General features: G+C 28.4%; 2 protein-coding genes across 2 annotated transcripts in view; one reads left to right on the forward strand and one right to left on the reverse strand.

The window, feature by feature from the left end:
• The first annotated feature begins 5,675 nt into the window (after positions 1 to 5,675).
• LOC136978591 (uncharacterized) overlaps positions 5,676 to 24,528 on the forward strand; it is a 42,515-nt gene continuing 23,662 nt past the window's right edge. Inside the window, exon 1 of the mRNA XM_067274332.1 lies at positions 5,676 to 5,730. The gene's annotated coding sequence lies outside the window, so the exon portion shown is untranslated. The remainder of the gene's footprint in view (positions 5,731 to 24,528) is intronic.
• On the reverse strand, positions 8,581 to 12,450 carry LOC136978811 (dermonecrotic toxin Hl-PLD1-like). The gene is made up of 6 exons (XM_067274633.1): positions 12,400 to 12,450; positions 12,047 to 12,290; positions 9,491 to 9,625; positions 9,298 to 9,414; positions 8,993 to 9,224; positions 8,581 to 8,927 (listed from the first exon to the last, which is right to left on the reverse strand). Exons 1-6 carry the CDS (start codon positions 12,442 to 12,444, stop codon positions 8,657 to 8,659), a joined length of 1,044 nt encoding a protein of 347 aa, XP_067130734.1. The 5' UTR covers positions 12,445 to 12,450; the 3' UTR covers positions 8,581 to 8,656.

The following is a 24,528-nucleotide window of genomic DNA, read 5'->3' on the forward strand; positions in this document are numbered from 1 at the left end:
AGATAACAAACTGAATTTTTAAAATTTCTTATAACAACAAACAACAAACATTTATAGCTATATATATATTATAATTCTTAAAATCTACGGCAAAAATTTGCTGAAGCAATTCGTAGAAGTTACACAAACATATGAATGATATTAGCAAGAATGAGAATAGAAGTTGGCGTTAAGGTAGAGAAAATAATATTACATATATGAAAATATTATTAAAAACTGATAAATTAATAAACAGTACAAAATAAAACATTCGAGAATAAAGTGCATTTGGTGATAATGATATTTGACGATTTTTAACTAACATACACCTTCTTGTCGAAATAATACAATTATTAAAACAAAAACAATTGATATTCAAACAAAAACATCTGAGATGTAAAAAGATTATGCCAAGTAAAAATTTATGACAATTTAGACGACGGTCAAAATTTGTCCTAGTTTTTCTTTGGTAAAGACAAGCTTGGCGCTTGGAAGCGGTATCCACAAGATTTTTACCTGTATTATTGTTTGTTTTTTCCTCATGACTAGGTGTATTAGTGGGCACAAGGCATTCTTACATCATCTTTATTTCTGAATCTTCTATAGGCCGATACGCGTTTCGGGCAAAGGCTCCTCATCCGTCGGCTACACAATAAGACATATTATAAATTTCTTATATTACAAGTGTTTTATCATAATATGTTATGACATACCATGACATTCGGGAATTTCTTTGTGTTATGTCGATACTTATACATTTCGTTTAAAATTACGTAATGTATTATTGTTTTCTACATTTCGCCTCCAAGCGAAATGTAGAAAACAATATGGAAAAATTTGAGACAATACACGTGCTTACTTGAATAAAAAAAACCATATAGAATAACGGAGTTTACTCTTAAAAAATTGTAAAATTTTAAATGTACGGAGGATTATCCAATCGTGTTAGAGGGAAACTGAAAATCGTGTTGTACTGGGGATTTTTTTAATTTACGAACTTTGCTAGAGCGTAACAGTGTTATAGAAGTGCCGTGTTGTGCAGAGAATACCTGTATAATGTAAATATTTTGTATAAAAGTATCTGCAATGACAATTTTTAATAATTCATTTTAAATGAAAATAACTTTGTAAGACATTTTGTGAAGTAAAAAAAAAAAAAAAAAAAGCAATTTATTGAAATTTTACAAAAAAAATTTATTATTAGAAGGGCTGCATTAATGCATGGACTCACGTGTTCACGGTCAGGCCTCATCTTGTTTGTTTGTTTAGTTAGGGCAACGCAACACTTGAGCGATCTGGCAACATGCGAGGTTTTCACTGGGCATGTGCTGTTTACCTGCAGTTTATTTATATTATTATTATCAATTATTAATTAAAGAAAATAGCGTTTTGTATACGTATATTCCATTTGCTTAATAAATTACGTCAGTTACATGGTATTTAGTATTGAATATATTGTACAGAAATACGTAAATCTCGGATAATTCGTAGTCGCAATTATTTCGTTCTTTAAATTTCGAACTAACGAGGATTTCCTGTATGTATAAATACTAAATGTTGGACCGAAAAATATATAAACATATAAATATAGAACCCATACAAGATAGATTAAAAAACTTTTGCCATTTCTGAAAGAAGTGATTTTTCTGTGTTATTTAAATTTGGGAAAATACTGAAATTCAGAGTGATTATTTTAAAAAAACACTGAATAACTTTACATTCTGACACGTTATGATGCTTTTATAAGAAATTATCGTTATTGACATTTTAACGTAATTATCGTTTCTAAGATTTATAGCCATTCATTTATTATATAGTACAACTATTATTAATATTGCTATACTTATGCAAATTTTGATGTTATTGTTAAACATTTACGAGTAGAGATTAACTGATTACATAAAGCAATTTAATCACATATCTGCAGTACTTCGTTACTTCCTGAATGATATCACATACTCATGCATTTTATAAATGACTATTCATAAATTAATATATAAATTTTTAATAAAGCATCAATTAACTTATTCACGAATCTATTTATATTTAATAATATATAATGTATTTTTAAATTCATATAAAATTTGATGAATCCTTAATCGGTCATCATCATGATAATATTGGATCTGAATTTGATATATAATTCATTTTATTTTAAAAACAATAATAACGAATTATACGTGCATCAACTAATTTAAATACAGTATATTTATTTATTGAAATTAACTTTGAATATCGTGTTTGAATATCGTGTTTCCGATTTCATAATATATTTTAAAACTAACGTTTAAAAAACACATAAATCAAATTAAAAATCCATAATAAAAACTTTTATTTAATTTATAAAACCTAAATAATAACCTTTGAAAATTGATAAATTCAACATATATATAATCACTTGTAAGAAAATAACCTCGACATATTCACGTTATACATAGATTCAACTTTTTGCAGAATTAATTAATATTTAATTTACTTTATTTAAATTATGCTTATTTTTCGAGTGTACATAGTAACGTAGCAATATATAATACAAATTATTATCTCACCACCCAGCCAGAACCGTTCCATTGCGAACCTAACCGAACGTAGAATGGGCATGAGAAAAGACCTTCTTGTCCACCGAACGGAATTAAAAGAAATTAAAAATAATTAAATTAAAGACCTATTTCTAACCATATTAAAATGGAAACAGAAATAGACACGCGTTTCAGACATAAGGCATAACCTTAAAGAAATATATTAATATTTAAAGAGATGTTTTATTTGAACACACAAGTGGAAATGTGAAAATAAGTTGAAATTATAAGAATTTTTTTAAAGAATTGACATAAACAAGAGATTTTAAAAGAGAAAGAAAGAAAATACATATAAATATCATTGAAAATTTTTGGTTTCTTCACTTACAATTTAGCAAAAAATTTTGTAAGCTTTTATTTTATAATCCCAGTAAATACAAAGCATGTTACCGGTATATGAATTTTTATGTTAGTAAAAAGATTTTTCAAAATAAATATTAATATTATTACAAGAAAGAGAAGAGAGAGAGAGGGAGAGACCTTGTTATTTCAAAATAACAAAATGAAACTATGTAAATCGTGAATGTTCTATATCTAAAATATGTTTCATACTGTAAATCAACCCTATCAATAATAAGGAATTAATTTAAATTTTTCCAAAAGGATAGAAACTATAAACTCTTTTAATTATTTTTAAATTGTTGCACGGGTACAAAAACAATTCCAATTTCATTGTTATAATTAGCAAAATTGCTAATAATTGTTCATAGAATCAATTTTTGTTTTAAGATTTACAACGGTGATTAATAAAACTAATTAAAAACATAATATATTTCTTAAAATTCCAATCACTGCTAAATCATTTTGACATAATTTATAGCAATCTTATTTTGCAATAAAAGGGTGAATTTCATATTTTCGAATTAAATATGTGAAAAAAAAATTCAATGAATTTCAAATATTTGCGACGAAAACGAAGTAGCTATTGAAATTTAGTCATTATATAAATTAAATAACTTAATTAAAATTCATTATGTAGTAGATACATATCACGCGTGTTGCATTTAGCCTATATCACAGATCTACAATTATGAATTTTTTTTTTGAATAATAATGCAAATTTAAAAATACATATATTTATTTTTTAGAAATAAATTCATTGAAATATCCAAGAAAACTATTTAAATATCAACGCTTAATTTATCTTTAATTTTAATTTATATTAATATATACTGTATTTAAGAAAGTATTTTCTATATCCTATAAGTAATAAAATAAATATATCTATCAAAAGATATTACCTGAAAATTAAACTTCATAAAAATAATTAAATAAATCAATATAATATATAAAAACTGCAAAGGTTATTTAAAAACCATTTTGTTTAAGATATTTCCATTCATAAATCATTTCTTTGACATTTATAAAATAAAAAGATAAAGTTTAATAATTTTAGTAATTGGTAAGTAAAAAAGAATTATTTATAATATATAAAAACTTTGCATATAATATGTTATAAGCTTAGATTTATCATTCACCTAACCTAATGTAAATATCATTGTTAAAAGAGAAGATATGATTGTCGTGCCACTACAAAGTACTACTACAATACTATAAAGTACTTAGAGAATATTAGCATTTGTACTAAAAATTAATTCATTAACATTTGTACAGAAGTTTAGCTTTTTAGATTTTTGGACTTAGGACACCTTGAAACGTCGAGAAATGCAAAACAAATTTGATTTTTCTCCCTATGTATGTATGATGTGTATACTGGTACATGGACGGCACGATTTTAACCCACTTTGAAGCTTAATAACTCCTGTGCCTTTTGTCCACAATTTCTGAAATTATGCAGGGAAGTTTGTGTATTATGTGCACTGTTTCTATTAAATTTTGGTAATTAAAAGTCAAGGGGTGAAGAGATAATGAAGGTCGTGTTTATCTCCAGTAAGGTCAGAGTTAATAACGATTTTACTCGTTATTAGCATTTAGAATTTTTATAAAACCCATCCCTATCCTCAAAATTAATTTTTTTGCCATTTTATAACAATTAAACATATAAAAAGTTTTTTTTTAAATAAAAATATCGCAACAGATGATGCTACCAAATGTTGTCGGTATATCGGTATTTTTGATATCCGCTTTGATGGACGGAGCTTAGCTCTTGTCGCCATTTTGTTACCATATTCTTAAATTAGTTAAGTTATAATTGTCGAAATTCTTCTTAGTTTAGCATTTAATTGGAAAGCAGGTGAAAAATTGAGTTACAAGATCTTATATAGACTGGTACCACTCAGGCTGGCGCTAAAGCATGAGCAAACTGGGTATTCGCTCAGAGCGGCAAATTTTCATAAATTTTCGTGAGTGAAAATAACGAACAGTGAATCAATCGTAGTTATGTAATTGAAATTAAACTATTTAAAATAAATTTAAATTTAAAAACATTTAAAAATTTCTTCCCACTTCTAATAGGCATTTTAAAACATTTTTTTTTTTAATTTTTTCGTTTTACATATGGGGATAAAGGAGCGTCAAATTCATGTCTTTTCCCAGGTGGCATGAAAATGGGCACCGGCCCTAGTACCTCTAAAACGGGACAAGGGCTTTCCGGTCTTGCACGATTTAAAAGGCACTCACAATTTATTAACATAATCCGATCTTGTTTATTAAGCAATGTATAGCGCCACCTGTTATCCAATTTCATTTACAAATTTTAATTTTTTTGCTAACTTTTGCTAATTGTTAAAATTGTTTGCAAACACAAAAGACGTATTGTCACCGCTAATACATATATATATATATATGAAAAGTTTCAAGTAAATCGTAAATTGGGAAATGAGTGAAAATTGAGTTACAAGATTTTATCTGGATATAAAACTTTGAGATTTACAGATTTACATAGTTCGTGTTTTAATAAAAACAAATAAGTAAATGATATTTTGTTACTGTGTTTAGTTAGTTAAGTAAGAATTCACAAATGATATAACGAGACAAACGCTAATAGTGCAGCTGTGTCATTTCAACACTCGTTCTGCGTTTTGTATAAATTTAATTGACAGTCCAAGCAAACAAGTTGGATTATTTAAGCTTATATTTATTTTAGTTTTAAATAAATTTTCAGTAATATTTTTAAAATTCGATCACCAGGTAAGTTTATGAAGATATTTATTTAATGACCCTATATTCGCTTATCATAATATTGAGCTTAAGTTATTTACTTTAATTTAAGGTAAGTCAATTTTTGTAACTCTAAAATTTGGATAAAAATCACAAGTAATAATTATTAACGAATTTTTTTTTTGTTAGAAATTCTTTTAATATTATTTTTAATTATAATGTATTTTTATATATGTTATATCATGAACATAGAACGTTACTCAATCAAATTTTTTAAAATACCAGTTAATATACTTTATTAATTTACAATTATTGATATAAATTAGTGGTAAATTGAAATCAATATATTTTTCATAAAATTTAATTAATATTAAAATGTTTTTTTTACTTATTAATGCTTTATTGATAGATTAGTTGTTTTTATCATTATAAAACTAATTAAGTCAGAGTATTTAGTATGTATAATATTTAGTATATAAGTCATTTATTATATAAATACGTACGTATTTCAGTATATAAAAATAATGTACAATACTTCAGCTCTAGTTAGAGGCATTAGCGGAGAGTCAACCTCCCACGTGTAAAGTTTAGAGGAGCGCCGAAATTAAGTTTCGTTAATTAATGTTTTTAATGCATTTCAGATTAACGCGAGAAAAATATGTCATTTCTTAATTTACTTTTTAGTGAATTTTAGTGACTACCGATTATAAAATATGATAGATCTATTTCTAGTTGAAGGCTAGTAATAACCCTCATTTAAAATTCATACATTGTCTGATCCTACATGCGATTACATTCCTCAGTCTGTCTGTAGTATATCTTGCTGAGGAGATGGCTTTGTGTGGCAAAATATAGATTTGCAAAAAACGTTAATTATCAATTAAATGTATTTTCTGCTGTAAAGATCAACACTAGTCAAAGAGATTCGATGAGATTTAACTCTAAAATCAGCCAACTCCCGAGCTCTAGTAACATATTTAGAAACTGTACGACTTTGATAGGATTGTTCGGCTGTAGCTCCAATACCATCTATAAAAACCCTTGTTATCACTATTTTCCGGCCAAATTAGTCGAGATCATCGATGCAAGTAGGCATGTGCGAAATAAACTGGTCTATTTGTAAAAGAGAGATGACTTTTTCAGATACGAAAGTAAATATTTAAATGTAGAAGGACTGTTTTCGAAAGAAAAATATACTTTATGTAGCACGTCTTTTTCTTCCAAGGAAAATTAAGTATTCTATTATTATTTTTAAGACAGACAGTAATTTATAAGTTGACGAGACTTTCTTCTCTTCGGAACTGTGGATTGTTCTTCAGGGCCCATGAGAGGGAAAGCTCGAGATTTTTTTCTGGGCACGTATTGGTTTCTATCCTATAAATTAATGCTAGTTTTTAAAACAAAAAATAACATGCTTAAGACTGCTTTTTATTAATAAAAGAAACGTTATTTCATTTGTTCAATAAATAAATAAGTAAAAGGGCCCACCAGTGGCTAAGTGGTTCCGTTCTCTGACCACTAGGTAGTTCGGTCATGGGTTCGCGCCTCGCAAGGACGGACAGGCCACGTGGTGTTCTCCACGTCTGTAACGCCTAAATAGTGGCCAGTTACTTTTCAAAATAACTCCCGGAAGGCATTCCTCCTAGGCAGATCGCCATAGTGTTGCGTTGCCGTAAATCAGCAGCGCCGCTAGCTGTTTGAGCGCCCGTGTGCAATACCGATTATGCCGCTCCAGTTTAACTACGACTACCTACGCTGAGCTTGCCAGCAATACCGATTTGCCGCCTCCTGGACGTGCCGCCCGCGTGCGGTGCACGCCTTGCACGCCCGCTTACGGCGGGCCTGCCGTAAATCCACAAACAAAACAAAATAAATAAAAGACGAAAGGGGCCCGTTCTATACCAGTGGTCCAAACTAGCTCTTGACGAATCTATCACAATCAAAACCATCTAATGCTGTTGTTTCTAGAATACCCTTGTTTGAACGCTTTAATGTAAAGTAAAATTTTTCTCGTCTCCACTGCCTGCTTTCCGGTGAACTTTTTATTATTGACAACGATACTACAGCAATCCAGCACGCTTTGTAGAATGAGCAACAGGAAATGATAAAATTGCCATTTATGGCTTCCCTTTCGCAGAATAGAACTTTGTGCAAAATCTTTTTTGTTCCACGCGGTAAAACAAGAAAGCATGCAATAGAATACGAATAGACCAATTAAATTTGATACTAAATTCGCTACTGACAAAAAAGAGGGCTTCAACACAGCTTCCTTTCTACCTACTGCTCCTTCAAGACGAGAATTGGCCAAACGCCAGCGATAAGCATCCTACACTGGCTGAACTTCTGTAGTGGTGCAAGGAACATTGACGGCACTGCTGTGCTTTCATGTACTACCTTTCTTGATAGGTCTGCAAACAGCTATTAAGACATACCTGGGAAGGAGACATACTTCGCCTGATCAAGGAAACATCGATAGAGATGGACAACGGTTAGCCAGTGTTGTATTAAACTACGTAATCAACTTCTAGTTATAATTACTGTTTCAATTTAAATTATTTATTATATTTTTTCCTTTGTTAACGCTTTCTGCTCTGTGAGCATTAAGAAAGCTTTTTATCCATGCCCATTATTTGTTCTCTTAGACCAGAGTTTTTCATTCTAGGGTAGGCATACCAACGGGGGGGGGGGGTGCTCGGAGCACTTTTAGGAAGTTGTTCAGTGGTTTTATTCACTCGACCACAGTGTTTAGTGGCATTGTCTATTAAGAATATTGAAGATAAAAATTATTTTGAAAGTAATAATAAATAGTGTGAAAGTTAAAAAAGTAATAATATGAAAACTGTTTTCTTAAAAGAAAACTGTTTTCTTAAAAGAAAACAGTTTTCTTATTATTAATTAAAATAACCTAGTAATATTAATTTATATAAATCAGTGAAAAAATTATAATAAATGAATAAGTAAATTATTCTTTTATTATTTCATTTATTAAAGTTAAAATCAAGTAACTCAAATTCGTTTCGAGATATTGTTTAATTTTTTTAATTTTTAGATGATTTATTCGAAATGAATAAAGGCCTGATTGTTTTATAATATCTCACCATACCAGAATAGTAACTTTCTTCATCAAGAAGAGAGTATTCACATTCAAGTATGGTGCGTTCGTTATATTCAACTTTCTTTGTTCTGTGTATTTTTCTCCATGGATTATCTTCGATGGTGGCTAATCTGTGAGTAGAAGAAAATTCTTTTTCTGACAAGACATCAACAAACCTGTGAGGATAATTAGTGATAATTCCATCCACACCAATTCTGTAAAATAAAATATGAGTTAACTAAACTCGCATTAACTGAATCTATTTACAATGAAGCTTTACCTGAGTGAATATCTCATGGTACTCCATTTATCCAACGTCCAATAATATACTTTATTCAGCGAATCCCATTCGACATGAGCATCTCTCTTCTTCAGAACTTGCAAAAGACGTTTTGATGAACGAGGTAGACAATTAGTTATTCCATCTCCTTGCCATATTGATCCAGTGATATTTAACTTCTCGTACGTTTTACGAATAACTTCGAGATCTTCGTTACCCGAAATATCCCATCCTATAAAACATATTCAAGTATAAATACCCAAAAGTATCCAGCTACTCATAAATATTTTCTGTGTATTCATCACCTATTTTAGAATCCATATGATTGTATCCCCTTTTTTTCAGCGTGTCCTTAAATCCGACTATGAAACCAATATCGGTTGTATAAGGAAATGATAGTAAAATCCAAAGTTTAGAATTACCTGTAAAAATACAAGAATAATAGTTATTAATACATTTATTTTATATATTATTTATAGATTTTTAAAAGTAAAATACCTGATCCTGACCACAAATAACGTATAATTTTCTCTGCTACATCACTTCCTGCTTTATATTTTAATTTATCATTCATCCCGGATATTTTATTATCGATCATCAATAAAACGAAGTTCTTTCTAAATTTTGGGCTCGCTAAAATAATTTTAAAAAATTAGCAATTCAATATTATGCTTATACAGTACTTATTATACATTTTTGCTTTAATTACGTAATTAATTCAATAGATAGGCTATATTTTTCTTTTCTCTGGATTTCTTATTTTATACTTTATCACTTGACAAAAATATGTTTTCAAATTATTATTGTTTTCCTGAACTTGGGTGTGGTAACCCCGCTACCCTATCGTGCGTTTGATGAGCTTTAAAAATGGCTTCTTGATATTTATTTTATTGATTGAGTTTCATATTAGTTAATGGGATAATTTATAAGATTATTATTTCTTGTTGGAAACACTCTAAATGAGGAATTATCATAATTTAGGAAATTATATGCAGTAAATTCGCGATTATCCGGCTAAATGTGGCTGACGGCCGAGCCGGATAACACGGAGATTGAAGGTAAGGTATTTCCTTTGCAATCAGTACCTACATGTGATTTATTTTTCGGCTGTAATTTTTACAGTATATATGATAATGTTTTAATACAAATTTTCAGCAAAAGTAAGCCATAAAACTTCTACAATTATCATAACGCATTATCCGCGGTAAAACCATATGTTTTACGAAAATGTATGTGATCGCATTTTATATGATATTATTATTTAATAATAATTTATTGAAATAAAAAGTTCAAAATAATTATAAAAATATATATATTTTTTGTACTTTTTATTACAATAGTAAAGTATTATTATGTTCATATGAAAAAAACTTTATGATATTGCTAATCAGGCTTAAAATATTAACTATGTGCTTGGAAAGTAAAAGTTTATATACATATTTACTTTGATCTGAATTGCTGTATCCAGGCCCGTCTTTAGGTGTGGACCTACCGGGCCTGGGACCAGGAGCCTCCTAACATTCGAGACTTCCAAAATGTGAAAAATTGAATAGAGCAACAAGTAATAAAATTTTATTGTTAATTGTCTACTTGGACTTTACTTATTAATAGGACTTTATACTGGAGTTTAAAGATTGGCACAGTAATGAAAGTTAGTTCAGAAAAAACAAAATTTCTTTATTATATCACCTGCAGTAATAATTTCTGTACACATATTATACGTGTTTCGGGCTTGTATGCCCCTCATCAGCAGTATTACTACCAAACACTGAAAATAATAATAATAAAACAAATAAGACATTGTATATAATAAATTTCCCGACAATAAAATACAATTTTAAAACTTACAATAAATACATATTCCAACCCCGAGTACAACTGGATGATATTTCTCCATGTAAATTTAAAGGGAGAAATATCATCCAGTTGTACTCGGGGTTGGAATATGTATTTATTGTAAGTTTTAAAATTGTATTTTATTGTCGGGAAATTTATTATATACAATGTCTTATTTGTTTTATTATTATTATTTTCAGTGTTTGGTAGTAATACTGCTGATGAGGGGCATACAAGCCCGAAACACGTATAATATGTGTACAGAAATTATTACTGCAGGTGATATAATAAAGAAATTTTGTTTTTTCTGAACTAACTTTCATTACTGTGCCAATCTTTAAACACCAGTATAAAGTCCTATTAATAAGTAAAGTCCAAGTAGACAATTAACAATAAAATTCGAATTTAGGACAGTAAGGCTCTTACAATTAAGTAATAAAATTATTACAATCAAAAGATGTGTTTGATAAGTTTTATTATAAATATAACAATACGTTTATCAGAGAAAGCTAATTGAAAAAAATTATGAACATTAACCCTCTATTACGAATTCCTTACGGGAGCCTCCAAGCTTTTTTTGGCCCAGGGCCTCGCAAGTACCAAAGACGGCTCTGGCTGTATCGTTGAAAACAGAGATTCTTTTGACAATGACAAAGACAAGCTGCAAATATCGCGACTAATTGCAAAATGCGATACTTATAAATTTTTGATGTAATTTTCTAAGCAAATATTTTGTGGTTTGCTTGTTAGCTATTACAATAATCCATTTCGTTTTTTGAATCTTCAATACGATATGATCCTTATGGAAACCGTCTATTTTGCACTGACAGACATTAGAAATAATTTTCTAACTGGAAATATGTGAATTTTACTTTTTATATTTTAATATAGATAATAAATAATAATATCAAGCGCAGCAAGTATCAACTAAATTCAAATTAATTTTAAATGATATTATAAATAATTGCATTTCCTTTTAAATATTAGTTTAAAATAAGATGTAGTAATTTTAAAAAATTACTACATCTTATTTTAAACTTCCTTATGAGGCATTGATAAATTCAACGACAGAAATGCTTTTCAATGGTAAACTCTACTTATTGCTATATGAATAAATAATTTTATTAAAAATTTTATTAAAAGAAAAATATACTATTTTAAACTTACAAATATCTATTCACAATAAAAGACCAATTTTTATCAAATGAATTTGCTCACTTGGATCTGTCAATTCTCTTATATAAGAAAGATAATCTTCAACCGCAGCATATTTCTTACAACTACGAAAACAGTCACAAGGATATCCGTGATAGGTCCATTCAGCATTTCCATGTTTATCGAAACTGAAATCAGCTTCTATAGCATTTGCTCCGAGATCTAAAAATTGATCGATTTGCCATAATGCATTGACCATATGGCCAATATTCCAAATAGGAATAACTTCAGCATTGTTTGCAAAAATCTGAAAGTAAAAATCCCATGGTGCAGAAATTTAAACAAATAATCTTTATCTCATTTTAACTTTGAAAATAAATCTCGAGATTATAATTTTATTTAATATGCCAAATTACCTGAATGAAAAGTGCAAAAATGCTAAACAACCATCTACAAATCATCTTGTCTGACTGTCAAATGTCTGACTGTGAATGTTTGGCGCCAAGACTATTAATATGATCTTCGTCAAGGTCATTAAAATTATCAAATATTCCGATTAAACATGACAGCTGTTACTCTAAAATATTCCTTTGATAATACAATTGTCAGATAGGGTACTTGATAAATACAAATAGTTTATGGAAAATTACAACTTGCTTACATGTAAAATGAATTGGTCAATTTCCAAAAGTCCATCTATCATTTTTTACATTATGAATTAAATACAGTGATAACTGATTATGCGACCACCTGCATTCGACTGGCACCTGTCAAAACGGGCAAAAATGTCTGGCACAGAATAGTTTATACATAGAGACGTTTATACAAGTTACTCGTATTAAACGACCACCTGTGTAACGACCACCTTGGATATTATTTTTCAGAAAAATAATATCCAAGTAACTTTCGCACGTAAAATATTCAAAAAACAATAAATGCATTAATGCAAAAATTGGTTTTACAGGCACAATTCCTTTTTCGATTCCGCGATTGTCATTGATGTAATGAAATCGGTTTATGAGAAGAAATAATAAAATCGTTTTATGAGAAAAAATAAAAAAATTGTTTTATTATTAATTAATGATTTTTTTATTGTACTTAAGAAAATATTTAAAAAATACAGTATTTTTAAAGTTAAAATAAGATTAAACTAACGAAAACCAAAATCGAAGTGGTGGAGAGATACCTCGTGCTTCTATATCTGACATAAACCTAATACACGTAACTGAGGAGCGAACGAAGAACCAAGTTGAATTAATTAAGTCGGAAGAAAGAAAGTGTGCATTATAATCGAAGATATGCGAGTATTGTATTCATCTTTAAAATATTGGTATTAAATCTGTTTTATAAAATCACCACGACTCCTGTAAATCGAGTTATCCGATAACAATAAAATACAATACCAATATAGCTCTATCGTTGAAAAAATTCGCTTATTTTTGCTCACCTCGAGTTTTGCTTAGTAGAAATGGCTAAAAAGTGCGCAAAATAGTCCGGAAATACGGTATTAAAGCACCACCTGTATTGGACGACCACCTGTCTAAAAGACCACTTTTTGAAGGAACCGTGGGTGGTCGCTATAGACAGGTTTTACTGTATATAAAACATTAATTATCCAATGTTGAATGATAATAAAAACAGTTGTACATATACAGTACCAAAAATAAAAAACAAAAACATATTTATGTACTCTGATGAAACTCAGAACAAAATATGAAAATGATGTTTAAGACGAATTAAATAAAATTGCTTTTTTTATTTCCCTGTATAAAATGAAATGTATAAAATAAAATGAATACAAAATATAATATGTATGCCTTCACGCATTAATAAATTTTTTATTTACCGTGGTAATTTCTTCGTTTTCAACTCTACTCAAAATTCCTCTTTCACACTTTATTAACGTGAATGCTTGAAATCGACATTCAGCAGTGCTACTGACCTTACTCTATTCTTTATATATTTTAATTTTAAAAGGGTTCGCTCGCAAGCTAATTGAGAAATTGGCAAAATTAAAAAAAAAGTTGATATGCAAGAACAAGTGGTGAGTACAACGAAAACAAATACAAATACAATATTTTTGGCACTTATTGTATTTGTGTCTGTATCTGTAGATTACAACTTTTAGGCCTACATTAATAATTTTAAAAAAATATATAGATAAAAAAGCAAAACAATATGTCCTGAACAAAAATTTCTGGGTGTATCAACAAAAAGTTCGGAAGGACTTTTATCGAAACTGGTTTCTATTTAAGAATTGCACACGCGAAGAAAACCCGGAAATCTCCACGCAGCCAGCTCGTTGGTCAGTGCCAAAAGTACTATAGTAGCGATGCTTTTTCAAAATGTTTTTAACCGAAATATATTTTGCATGTTCTGAAATGTCAGCATGCCAAATTTGATTGCATTTGGATTGCTGAATATCTTTATAGACATCTTTGAATAGGATGACATAGTTACGATCATTCGGTATATACTGTAGAACATATACGGTATCCTATAATTTCCTAACATCTCTTCGCTTCTCCTAAAGTCGAAAAAGATTCTTTTTCCCTTTTTTTACTTTGAACTCAAAACAAGCAAAAGTCCTTGCAACATGTTTAAACAGTTAAAAATTATTTGAAATTTAGCTACGGCAAAAGAGTGATGCACATTAAAGATCCATTTTTATTTTGGGAAATAGAAATAAATATAAATGAAAGCATATTTCGAATAATTTTTCCTACTTTAAAAATAATAAAGAAAACATAATTGTTAAATTTAATATTAATAAAATTTAAAACTTTTTATCAAATTTTTGAAATTTGTTATAAGTTTATATTTTGTAAGGAATATAAAACGTTTTTGTGAATTTACAAATACAGAACTAAGAAAGGTTGCTATATCAATAAATTCAGTTTATAAAATATGACACATGTTGCATAGATTATTAATAAAATATATTTTTATAAACGTTTTGTTAATAACTATTTTAAAATTTTATAATAAATTTTATTTGATTTGAATTTTATAATTTCTAAAATTAATATAAAATCAGTGTTGTTATATTTTATATAAAAAAACTGAAAATTTATATTTACATTTTATAAGGAAAATTATTGTTTATAAAAGTTTGTATTTCAAAAATACGAAGATAAACAGATAATATTGTTATATCATCTGTTCATTTTCACATTCTGTTTCATTATTTATGTATTAATGATAATAAATAAATTTATTTATTTTATCTAAATGTCATTATCATCGTATTCTTTATGTATTTTATGTAGTTTTAATTTCCAATTGGAGACCACTTCTTTTTTAAATCTTAAACAGACACCTTAACTTCCTCGATCACCCGGTCTTCTGCAATCGCAACTTAGAAGCAATATGGGACAATCTGTTTTACTTCCCAGAATTGATATAATATTGGTAAAGGATATATAACTCATTTCAAATAAAGTTCTGCCAGTGTGTACTGATAATAGCCCTTTGCAACGATTATAAGTAGAGTCGTGAAAATTTTTGTTTGAGCAGGAATACGTTAGATAGATAATTAGGTATTAACTACGTATAATTGCCTATTTCTTATATGAGGGAAATTGTATGTAGTCATGTGAAACCGAAGGAATGCATTGCAAATTGTCTAAACAACCAAAAATATGCCAAAAATATCGTATTGTAGTGATGATGTAGGCCTAACTCATTATAAAAGTAACGTGTAAGCACGTTCATATATACTGTATATACTATAATTAATAAATTTGTTTACTTCAATTCCATTTTTTCTGATTATTATTTTAAGTAGACATAGTTATTTACTTATTGCAGAAAAAAAATTGCAGGTAAATGAGAAAGACTTTTTTCTAAACAGTAATAAACTAAAACAAGCATATTACAATTAAAAATATCAGATAAATATAAAAACATACAAAAATGTTTGAAATGAAAAGTATTATTTATTAAATTAGAAAAATTTCCTGTTATTATCCAGATAATAAAATAGTAAAAATTTGGAAGATTAAAATAATTTTTCCAGAATTATCAATTTTAATTTTAAATAATTCTTTGTTTTATTAATGTACGGAGTCTTAAATATCCTTATAAATATTTAATAATTACGAAAACAAATACAACCCATATTTCAACACTAAAAGAATTTAATACAAATTACCGTATTTGTTCTAGTAAACAGCGTATTTTCAAGATGAAAAACAGCTATAGATAGCGCACTGTTTATTAGAATAAATACATATCATGCGTACAGTACATTAGTGAGATCGCGCACCTGATAATGTATTAATAAAGTGCATATGAAGAAATGGAAAAATAAATAATGATAATAATTTTTAAAGCTTCTAACGTGCAAAGAAACGGACAAATTCAGATTTTTGAATAAAAAAAATCACCTATATGAATGTTCTCAGGAAAAGGTTGGTGAATGTTAGAGGAGACCAGGGCTAATTGTCACAGTTTTTAGTCATTTCTAGTTTTAGGGTCTATAATATCAATTTTTTTTTTAGATTTAAGTGAAAATGTATACACCTACATATCTTTTGATTTGGTTTATAATGAATATATGAACATTCAATAATTTTTTGTCATAATTATTAATTATTTTAGAAACTGTGTTACCTCTGTGACAACATACTCCGTCTGGGGGTATGTTGTCACAGAGTAAGGGGTATATTATCACAGAGTATATGTAGTCTAAGTTCTCATATTTCATGAGTTTATTTTGCTTATGTTAAATTATGTGTAATATGACATTTACTCGTGCCAATTCTATAAAGAAAATAGGGTTAATGTTACCTATGGTAGCGAACATGGCGGATCGTCTCTGAAACTGTGGGGATGCACGTTCTAACCTAACCTAACCTATTTTAATAAATTACCATACTTATTGCCAACCAAATTATTAGAATAGGTTAGGTTAGGTTAGAACGTGCGTCCCCACTGTTCCCTGTCTTCTGATTGCTGGAATCGGAGACGAGCCGCCATCTTCGATACCTAGGGTAACATTAACCAAAAACGGTATTGATTAGAAGTGACAGAACACTTGTACAAAACTATAAAATATAAATAAGCTAATCAGTACTTATCAGTTTGTATTTTTTTTATTAAGCCATGCACTTTTAAAGGTAATTAACTTTCGAAAATATTTTCAAAAATTTAAGCGAAATAATAAAATAACTTTCAGAGTCAAACTAAAATTAAAAATGAACTTATTTGTGCTTCTTAGTGTAACATATAAAATATTTAATCTTTTATTTATTTTTACAGGGTGTACTGTGGTGGCATTTCGAATTACATAAAATCATTTTTTTACACTGGCACCTATTTATAGCACATAAATCAGTTCGGCCTAGGTCAAGCTAATTAAGACTAAACTATTTAGACCAAACTATATTGTCCTGGGCTTTGGCCCAGAACAATCTAGTATATCCGGACACGCGTAGGACAAACTAGTTTGGCCTGAAATCGGGTTTGGCCGGTAACATATACAATGTCATAAAAATTCTATAGAAATTCTATAGAAATGTTATGTTTACCTGTAGATAAATATCTTTAGAAAAACAGAGACGAATTTACTTTTATAACTTAAACTCATAACAAAAAATTCCTCTTGTGTCATTTTATATAAATATACAACTTTTCGATCTCTAATCACCTTTTAAATTTACGGCGCACCGAACATTAACACTGTTTATAACCTCAAGTCTTAATATAGAATTGAAAAATCTGTAAAGTCTATAATATGATTAAACATAAAACTCCTCTAAAAAATCAAAATATGCCAAAAATGAAACGAAAAATCACTTAACTAATTTTAAACATACATATAAATTACAAAAAGTAAAAACTGTTAGATAATAAAACGAAAATGCAATGTAAATTTCCTTTAAAAATAGTGGCGTGTCGCCATCTGCTGGTTAATAATCAGGCTATAACTAAAAAGCAGTAATTATAACTTATATTATTATTGACTAAACATTTATTAACTGGATTTTCCGTTTGTAGGAAATATTGTTTATTTATTTACTATTGCTTTTTTCTATAGTATAATTTTTATTTTAAAACAGATCAGTAATTTTACAGTCGAGCCTTTGAACTATGGTAAATTTTTAAGGAATTTTTTTTAAAAATCATACAAAATAACCTCCAAACAATGACTATTGTTTTTATGTTCCTGTCAACAGTCGTTCTTCAGAGGTTTGTCTGTATTTATATTATGTAATGATTTCGTGAATGTTTTAAATTTCAGTTTAATTAATTATTTAATAATAAAATACAATTGTCGTAAATTAAAAACAAGGCTTAAAATCCAGCAGCGAGTTGCCTAACTCTTCTCTCTGTTATGAGATTTTTATTAAAAATATAACTTTTATATTATTAATCATAACAAATGAAATCGTATGTAGCGCCATCTGTTATGAGATTGTGTTATAAAAACTTTTTATATTATTAGTTACTATAAAATGGCAAAAAGCTAAATCTTAAGGATAGAGACAAGTTTTATATTTCAAAAAAATCGTTAATTCTAATAACTAGTAAAATTTTCATTAAGTTTGACTACCCTCGACATATGATACGTGACCCATCTCTATCTCCTCACCCCTTCGACCTTTAACCACCAAAATTTAATAACGTCAATGCCCCTCATACACAAGTTATCGTGCCAAATTTCGTTCTTTAACTTTTATTCTATACTGAGATATTAAACCAAATAGACGCCAATACACACAGACGCATATGCATATTCTGGGTATCAGATTTATGACGTTTTGGGGTTCAGAGATGTCAAATTATCACGATTCCGTAAACCCGAAAGGTCAAATGTGACATGATTACAATATTATGTTATAACAGCCAGGAAAGTAACCAGAAAGTAAAAATTTGAGATCCTTCCCCATGAGTTATGTTATAACAGCAGGGAAGGTAAAATGAATTTTTTTAATTATTATTTTTTCATAACATATTAATGTATTATTAAATAATAATTTAATAACAACTCAATTAATTTTGAATAAATAGATTAAATTTAGTTAAAGCTATGAATTTTAGATTAATGATAAGTAATATAATTAGTAAGAGACTATTACTGCTAATTGCTAAAATGGAGGAAATTTAATTAGCCTGTTAATAGCGTCTTCACCGGCTTAACATGCAATTTATATATGTACCATTTTCAAATAGAAATTCTAGATCAACAATTCAATTTTCAAATGCATGTATCTAAAACGAAATATTATTATAATAAGAATATTTTCCTTCATTCATTTTTGAATCACGAGACTTCTTTAGATTCTGATAACGTTTGCTATTGCTTTGTATCGTTTTCAAAAGCAGGTTGTAGGTCTGTACAAAGAATGGTTTTATGGGATGATTATAGGAAAGATAATGTTTTGAAAATTTCTATATTGAAAGAATTGGACAAGCAAACTCTCCTCAATTCCGTTTTTTTTTTTTTTTTTCATTTTATATTTTGCTAAAATATGATTAAGTTTATTTAAACGTCAATTTTTAGTGGTACATAATTAAAATATTAATTAGTAATTGCATGTATAACTTAATTAAAAGTTTATACATTAACTGTTTGGTAGTGAATACACTTTTACACGAAAAACTATTTGACTTCTATAATAATTTATTAAATATAAGTTAAACTTTGCAGATAATTATTAATACAGAAATGATTTATTTCTGGGTCAGTGATTTTGGTTAATGTTACCTATGATTCCAAAATGGCGGCTCGTCTCTGATTCAAGGAAACAGAAGAAAGAAAACAGTGAAACGCACGTTCTAACCTAACCTAACCTATTCTAATAATTTGGTCGGTAATAATTATGGCAATTTATTAGAATAGGTTATGTTAGGCTAGAACGTGTGTCCCCACTATTTTCTTTCTTTAGTTTCCTTAAATCAGAGACGAGCCGCCATTTTGGAACCATAGGTAACATTAACCGTGATTTTATGAAGATCTCTGTAGTTAATTTCTGAGGTATCAGATAAAATTCCAGAAAAATCCTTGTCGATGAGATTATAAAGATATTATCTAGAAATTGTTTTAATATTTTATCTGATTAGTTTTTAATTTGCACTTTATAATTTGCTTCAACTGAATTTCATCCATTAATTGTAGAATCTACAATACGTTAAAAAGTAATGGAAACGCCGATATCTTCTTATTAGACTAATTTTTCAATGATAAGATTATTGTCTAAATATAGTTTAGTATATACTTTCTAAAAAACACAGCATCTATGAGATAACTGGCATCGGTTTGCCAAAAACGACGATTGAAAACCATGAAACAATGTTGTAAATACATGAATTATGAGTGGTGGTATATCCACGGCCGGGTGGCAGAAATGATTAGGGAGTTAATTTACTGCTCTAGGGGCCGGGATCTAATACAGACAGTCAAAAAATCGATGGGCATGATTAAAAAAGACTTTTGGTACTCAAAGGCAGGATGGTATGTCAGAGATCTGTATTTCTTAAATTTATATGGTTGCAAACAGACCTAGTAAAAATTTATAAGAAGTTTTTTGTATTTAAAACTGATTTAATTAAATATATCTATAATTCACAAACCGTTATTAATAACAATCGAACGGTTTTACATTTTAATACACTCTTTTTTCTATCATAAATCATATTCAATATAGATTTCATTTTGATTATTTCTCTTCTATAAATCGTCTCTTTTTTTAATTTGGCCAGATGACCTCGCAATGATGTTTTTCATCTGCTGTGGGAATAAATCCGGGTTCAAATTAGTTTCGGACTTATATGAATCGTTGTAGCTAGTTCCGGATCAGGACGTCATCCTTATTTTTTCTCGTGCTGTCTGTCGATCAGTCAGTCCTGCTTATAAAAGACAAAAGTTAAGAAAAACGTAGTAGCGAGGTTGAGGCTGAAGTTTTAAACGCGAAAACGCGTACGTCGGACGTTCAGCGCCGCTTTCCTGTAAGCCTAGAAGTTTGACAATGGCGTTTGGATTGTCGAGCATGATTCCACTGACGTTCCAAATGCTATTGTCAAATTGTCAAACTTTTAGGCTTACAGGAAAGCGGTGCTGAACGTCCGACGTATACGTTTTCGCGTTTAAAACTTCGGCCTCAACCTAGCTATTAACTTTTTATAACGTAGCTTATTAGTTTTTATAATATAGTTATATAGAGTAACGTAATATGAGCCTAGTAGTCAAAAAAATTAAACGGATACAGAATAAAAACACGATACACTGTTTTAACATAGTTACATTTCACTGTTTAAATTACCAAATTGAAAGGATTAAACCCCTAAAAATCCACCGTGTACACGACTTGATTCCTACAATATGTTCTTTAATTTGATAATTCTCAAGCACGTTTTTATTAAATTATATTAGAAAAGAGGAAAGTTTTTACTTCAAAAGTAGCATAAAAAATACATTTTAATATTCTAAACTTTTTCCAGATTTACTCTGACAGAACTGAAAAACAAATAAAATAACAGCATAGAAAGAGTATAAAATATATGTTCGACTTATTTAAGAAATCCTCAAGAACCATTAAAGTTTGAAATGCATCATTATATTTTGATTCATGTTCTTCAATATTTAAATTAAATCTACATACATGCTTATGGGATTGCCCGTAAATAATAGTTTCGAATGATTTAGTATTCAATTAATTATATTCGATTCAATACGCATATTTTTAGTCATGATTTATTATTAAAAATATCCATTACTCACATTAAATAATTTTATAACACACCTAGCATTGTAATTTGTGAAAGGTAAATTTTTTTATTATATGAATTTTTCTCAATAGAAAAAGATACATAAAGCGAATATGTATTTGGTTTTTGTCTCTTTTTTAAAAAATATCGAAATTATGTGTATTTTGTTACGCTACCCTCAGAAAAACTCAAAAGAAACTGACCCAGTATTGAAGAGGATTGATCACGACTATTCTAATAGATTGGGAAAAAATCTATATAAGCAAAACGACATGAATAGAAGTCGCTAGACACTATCATTCAACTCTTATATTCTCACACAATACTTGAGAGAATTATGTGATAAATTGAATGTATTTACGATCAAACAGTTTTTGACTAAACCAAACTGATTTAAGCTAATTGCACAATTTATTTTATTTGATAAATTCATGAATATTAAATCATTGAACCCAAAAAAATCGAATTAAATTTAAAAGAAACTTATTTTAGAATGAAGTTTCGTTATTTGAATAATAATTAGCATGGTTAGATGAACAGACGTATAAAACTGTTTCCTATTCGTGTCACGAATAAGATCATTTACTCATCACTGAATAAAAAATTCTACTTTTTAAAAATCTATTCTGTAATCAAACCATTTAAAAATCTGATTACAGTCATTAAAAAGAAATAATAGTCCGATAATTTGATAATGTGTGATTAGTTATTTTTATATAATAAATATTTTATTATATATTCAGACATGAGGTACTGTACTGTACAGTAAATTATGTAACAAAATATTTTACAATTAAACTACTAAATCATAGAATATTTTATTTTTCCATCTGATATTCATTTTTACATATTTTTATAAATCGTTAAGGAGTATCAAAATAGTTAACTGGAGCGATAATTTACTAACTTTTCGAAACAAGAATTTATTTCAGTACACATCTTATTATTATTAATCACGAAAAATATAGATTTGATTATATTTTACTGAGCAAAAAATCTAAACTACATACAACTGCGATTATATAGTAAAAGAAAAAAGAAATACAATAGTCTACTCAAAGGTTCAAGCTAGTTGATTAAAGAAATTTAAATATATAATATAGTTTTTTTACAATTTTTTGAGATTGTTTGTGTTCTTTTTAGAATAAAAAAATGTATATAACTTAGAATTAATTTAGAACAATAGAAGCTTTTAAGTACATTGGAAAATTGTAACACTATCCTAAAAAATACTGTAAATGCGACCTCTTATGATATCAATTGACTAGTTAAGTAACACCGACGTAAATAAATCAATGTAAACATGTTTCACAGCTCGAATAATGGTCTATCGCCTCGTAATTCTCAGTTAATTGCTGATATCGCTTTTCCTAATTGCTTGATTGATACAATGCATTTGGAATATTTATTGATAAACTTCGTTAGATTTATCCATTTACTAATCGACAATATCGAGTTTTATTATACTCACTTTCTAAATATTCAAATATAAACTTTACTAATTTCTCAATTCTGATGATTATAATGAGTTAATTACAAGGTACGAAATCACACAATTGTATATTGTTGCAATTATTCATACTTGGTAAATTTAATATAACGTCTGCACATAGAAATATATTATTATGCTGATTGATTAGCCTTTATTACAGTATATGTCTGTAATAAAGTATATAAAGTTTCTATAAAAATGAATTTCATAATGCACAGTAAAAGAAAACCTTTTTACATTCAGAAATGCATTTTATATTTTTAATCATTTCATAGTTTTTACACAAAAAAAAACAAACAGCGAGTGTGCAATTATATGAAATTATCGCAGATACAAATGAAGGAGGGCCAGAAAAACTATTCGCTCTACGCTCTAGACACGCGAGGAACTCCTCAACCTTTAATCTTTTTGTTAAATATATATAAGGAAGAAATAAGAAATATAGAATTTATTTTGTAAAGTGAATTAGTAATTAGTGATTAGTTAATTAATTTTTAAATGTTTAAATGATAGTTTATGGAAATGGTAATATACAGGGTATTCCGCGAGATAGTGGCAATTCTTTAGAGCGTGTTTCTAAGCTTAGGGGGATCCAAAAATGTTCTATAAATACAGCCTTCAAACGCATTATTTCAGCGCTAGAAGAAATTAAACTTAAGACGAGTTACCCCTTTAAGATGCTTCACTGCAGCACTGGAAAGTCCTGCGGAAAAACCAATCTCGTTGTCCATCAGCTTTTAATGCTGTACTAAAGAGCCAAGGAATGTAAGTGAACTCTACGTACAAGAACATTTCGCTAAGAATGTTCCTCAACTGCAGTGCACTCACTGTTTGACCTAAAATTCTATTGAAACAAAAAAACAAAGTCAATTTTAGACGAATTTTATGAAGTGGTTAATCTCTATTTATAAAAGTTTTGAACATGGCGATAAAATAGTATTCCTTATACTAGATTATCGATTGGATTATAACGAGATTTGTTTTATATAGTTAAGTTAATTTGTCTAAACACCAGAAAATTTGTTTCTATAGCTTCTTGTTCTATCATATTCGCAATTTCGGTTTAGCATAAATTTGCTTTTATTACGAACTTATCATACAGGAACATTTCAGACAAATGGTAAAAAAATAGATTTTATTGATTACAGAATATACATTTCGAGTGGTTCACCTCACATCAGTTCTCATTTACAAATACCCGATAATGTAAATATTACAATATAATAAATATTTTTACATTATTTAATTGTTATTACAAAACATTGCAACCAATAATCAGCTAGTAGATTTGAAGATTTTTGTTGTAGTTTTTATACAATAGAGAATTAACATGTTTAATCTA

Source organism: Centruroides vittatus, unplaced genomic scaffold (genome assembly GCF_030686945.1).
Source record: "Centruroides vittatus isolate TY-2023 unplaced genomic scaffold, ASM3068694v2 contig_1154, whole genome shotgun sequence".
NCBI classification, from domain to species: Eukaryota; Metazoa; Arthropoda; class Arachnida; order Scorpiones; family Buthidae; genus Centruroides; species Centruroides vittatus.

What these genes read in the sequence shown, in the direction of transcription:
- LOC136978811 (XM_067274633.1), bottom strand. Translation starts at nt 12,444, where the DNA reads ATGATTTGTAGATGGTTGTTTAGCATTTTTGCACTTTTCATTCAG. An exon ending in TTTTTGCACTTTTCATTCAG is followed by an intron (nt 12,291 to 12,399) that starts GTAATTTGGCAT and finishes TTTTACTTTCAG; the next exon opens with ATTTTTGCAAACAATGCTGA. An exon ending in AAGAGAATTGACAGATCCAA is followed by an intron (nt 9,626 to 12,046) that starts GTGAGCAAATTC and finishes AAATTATTTTAG; the next exon opens with CGAGCCCAAAATTTAGAAAG.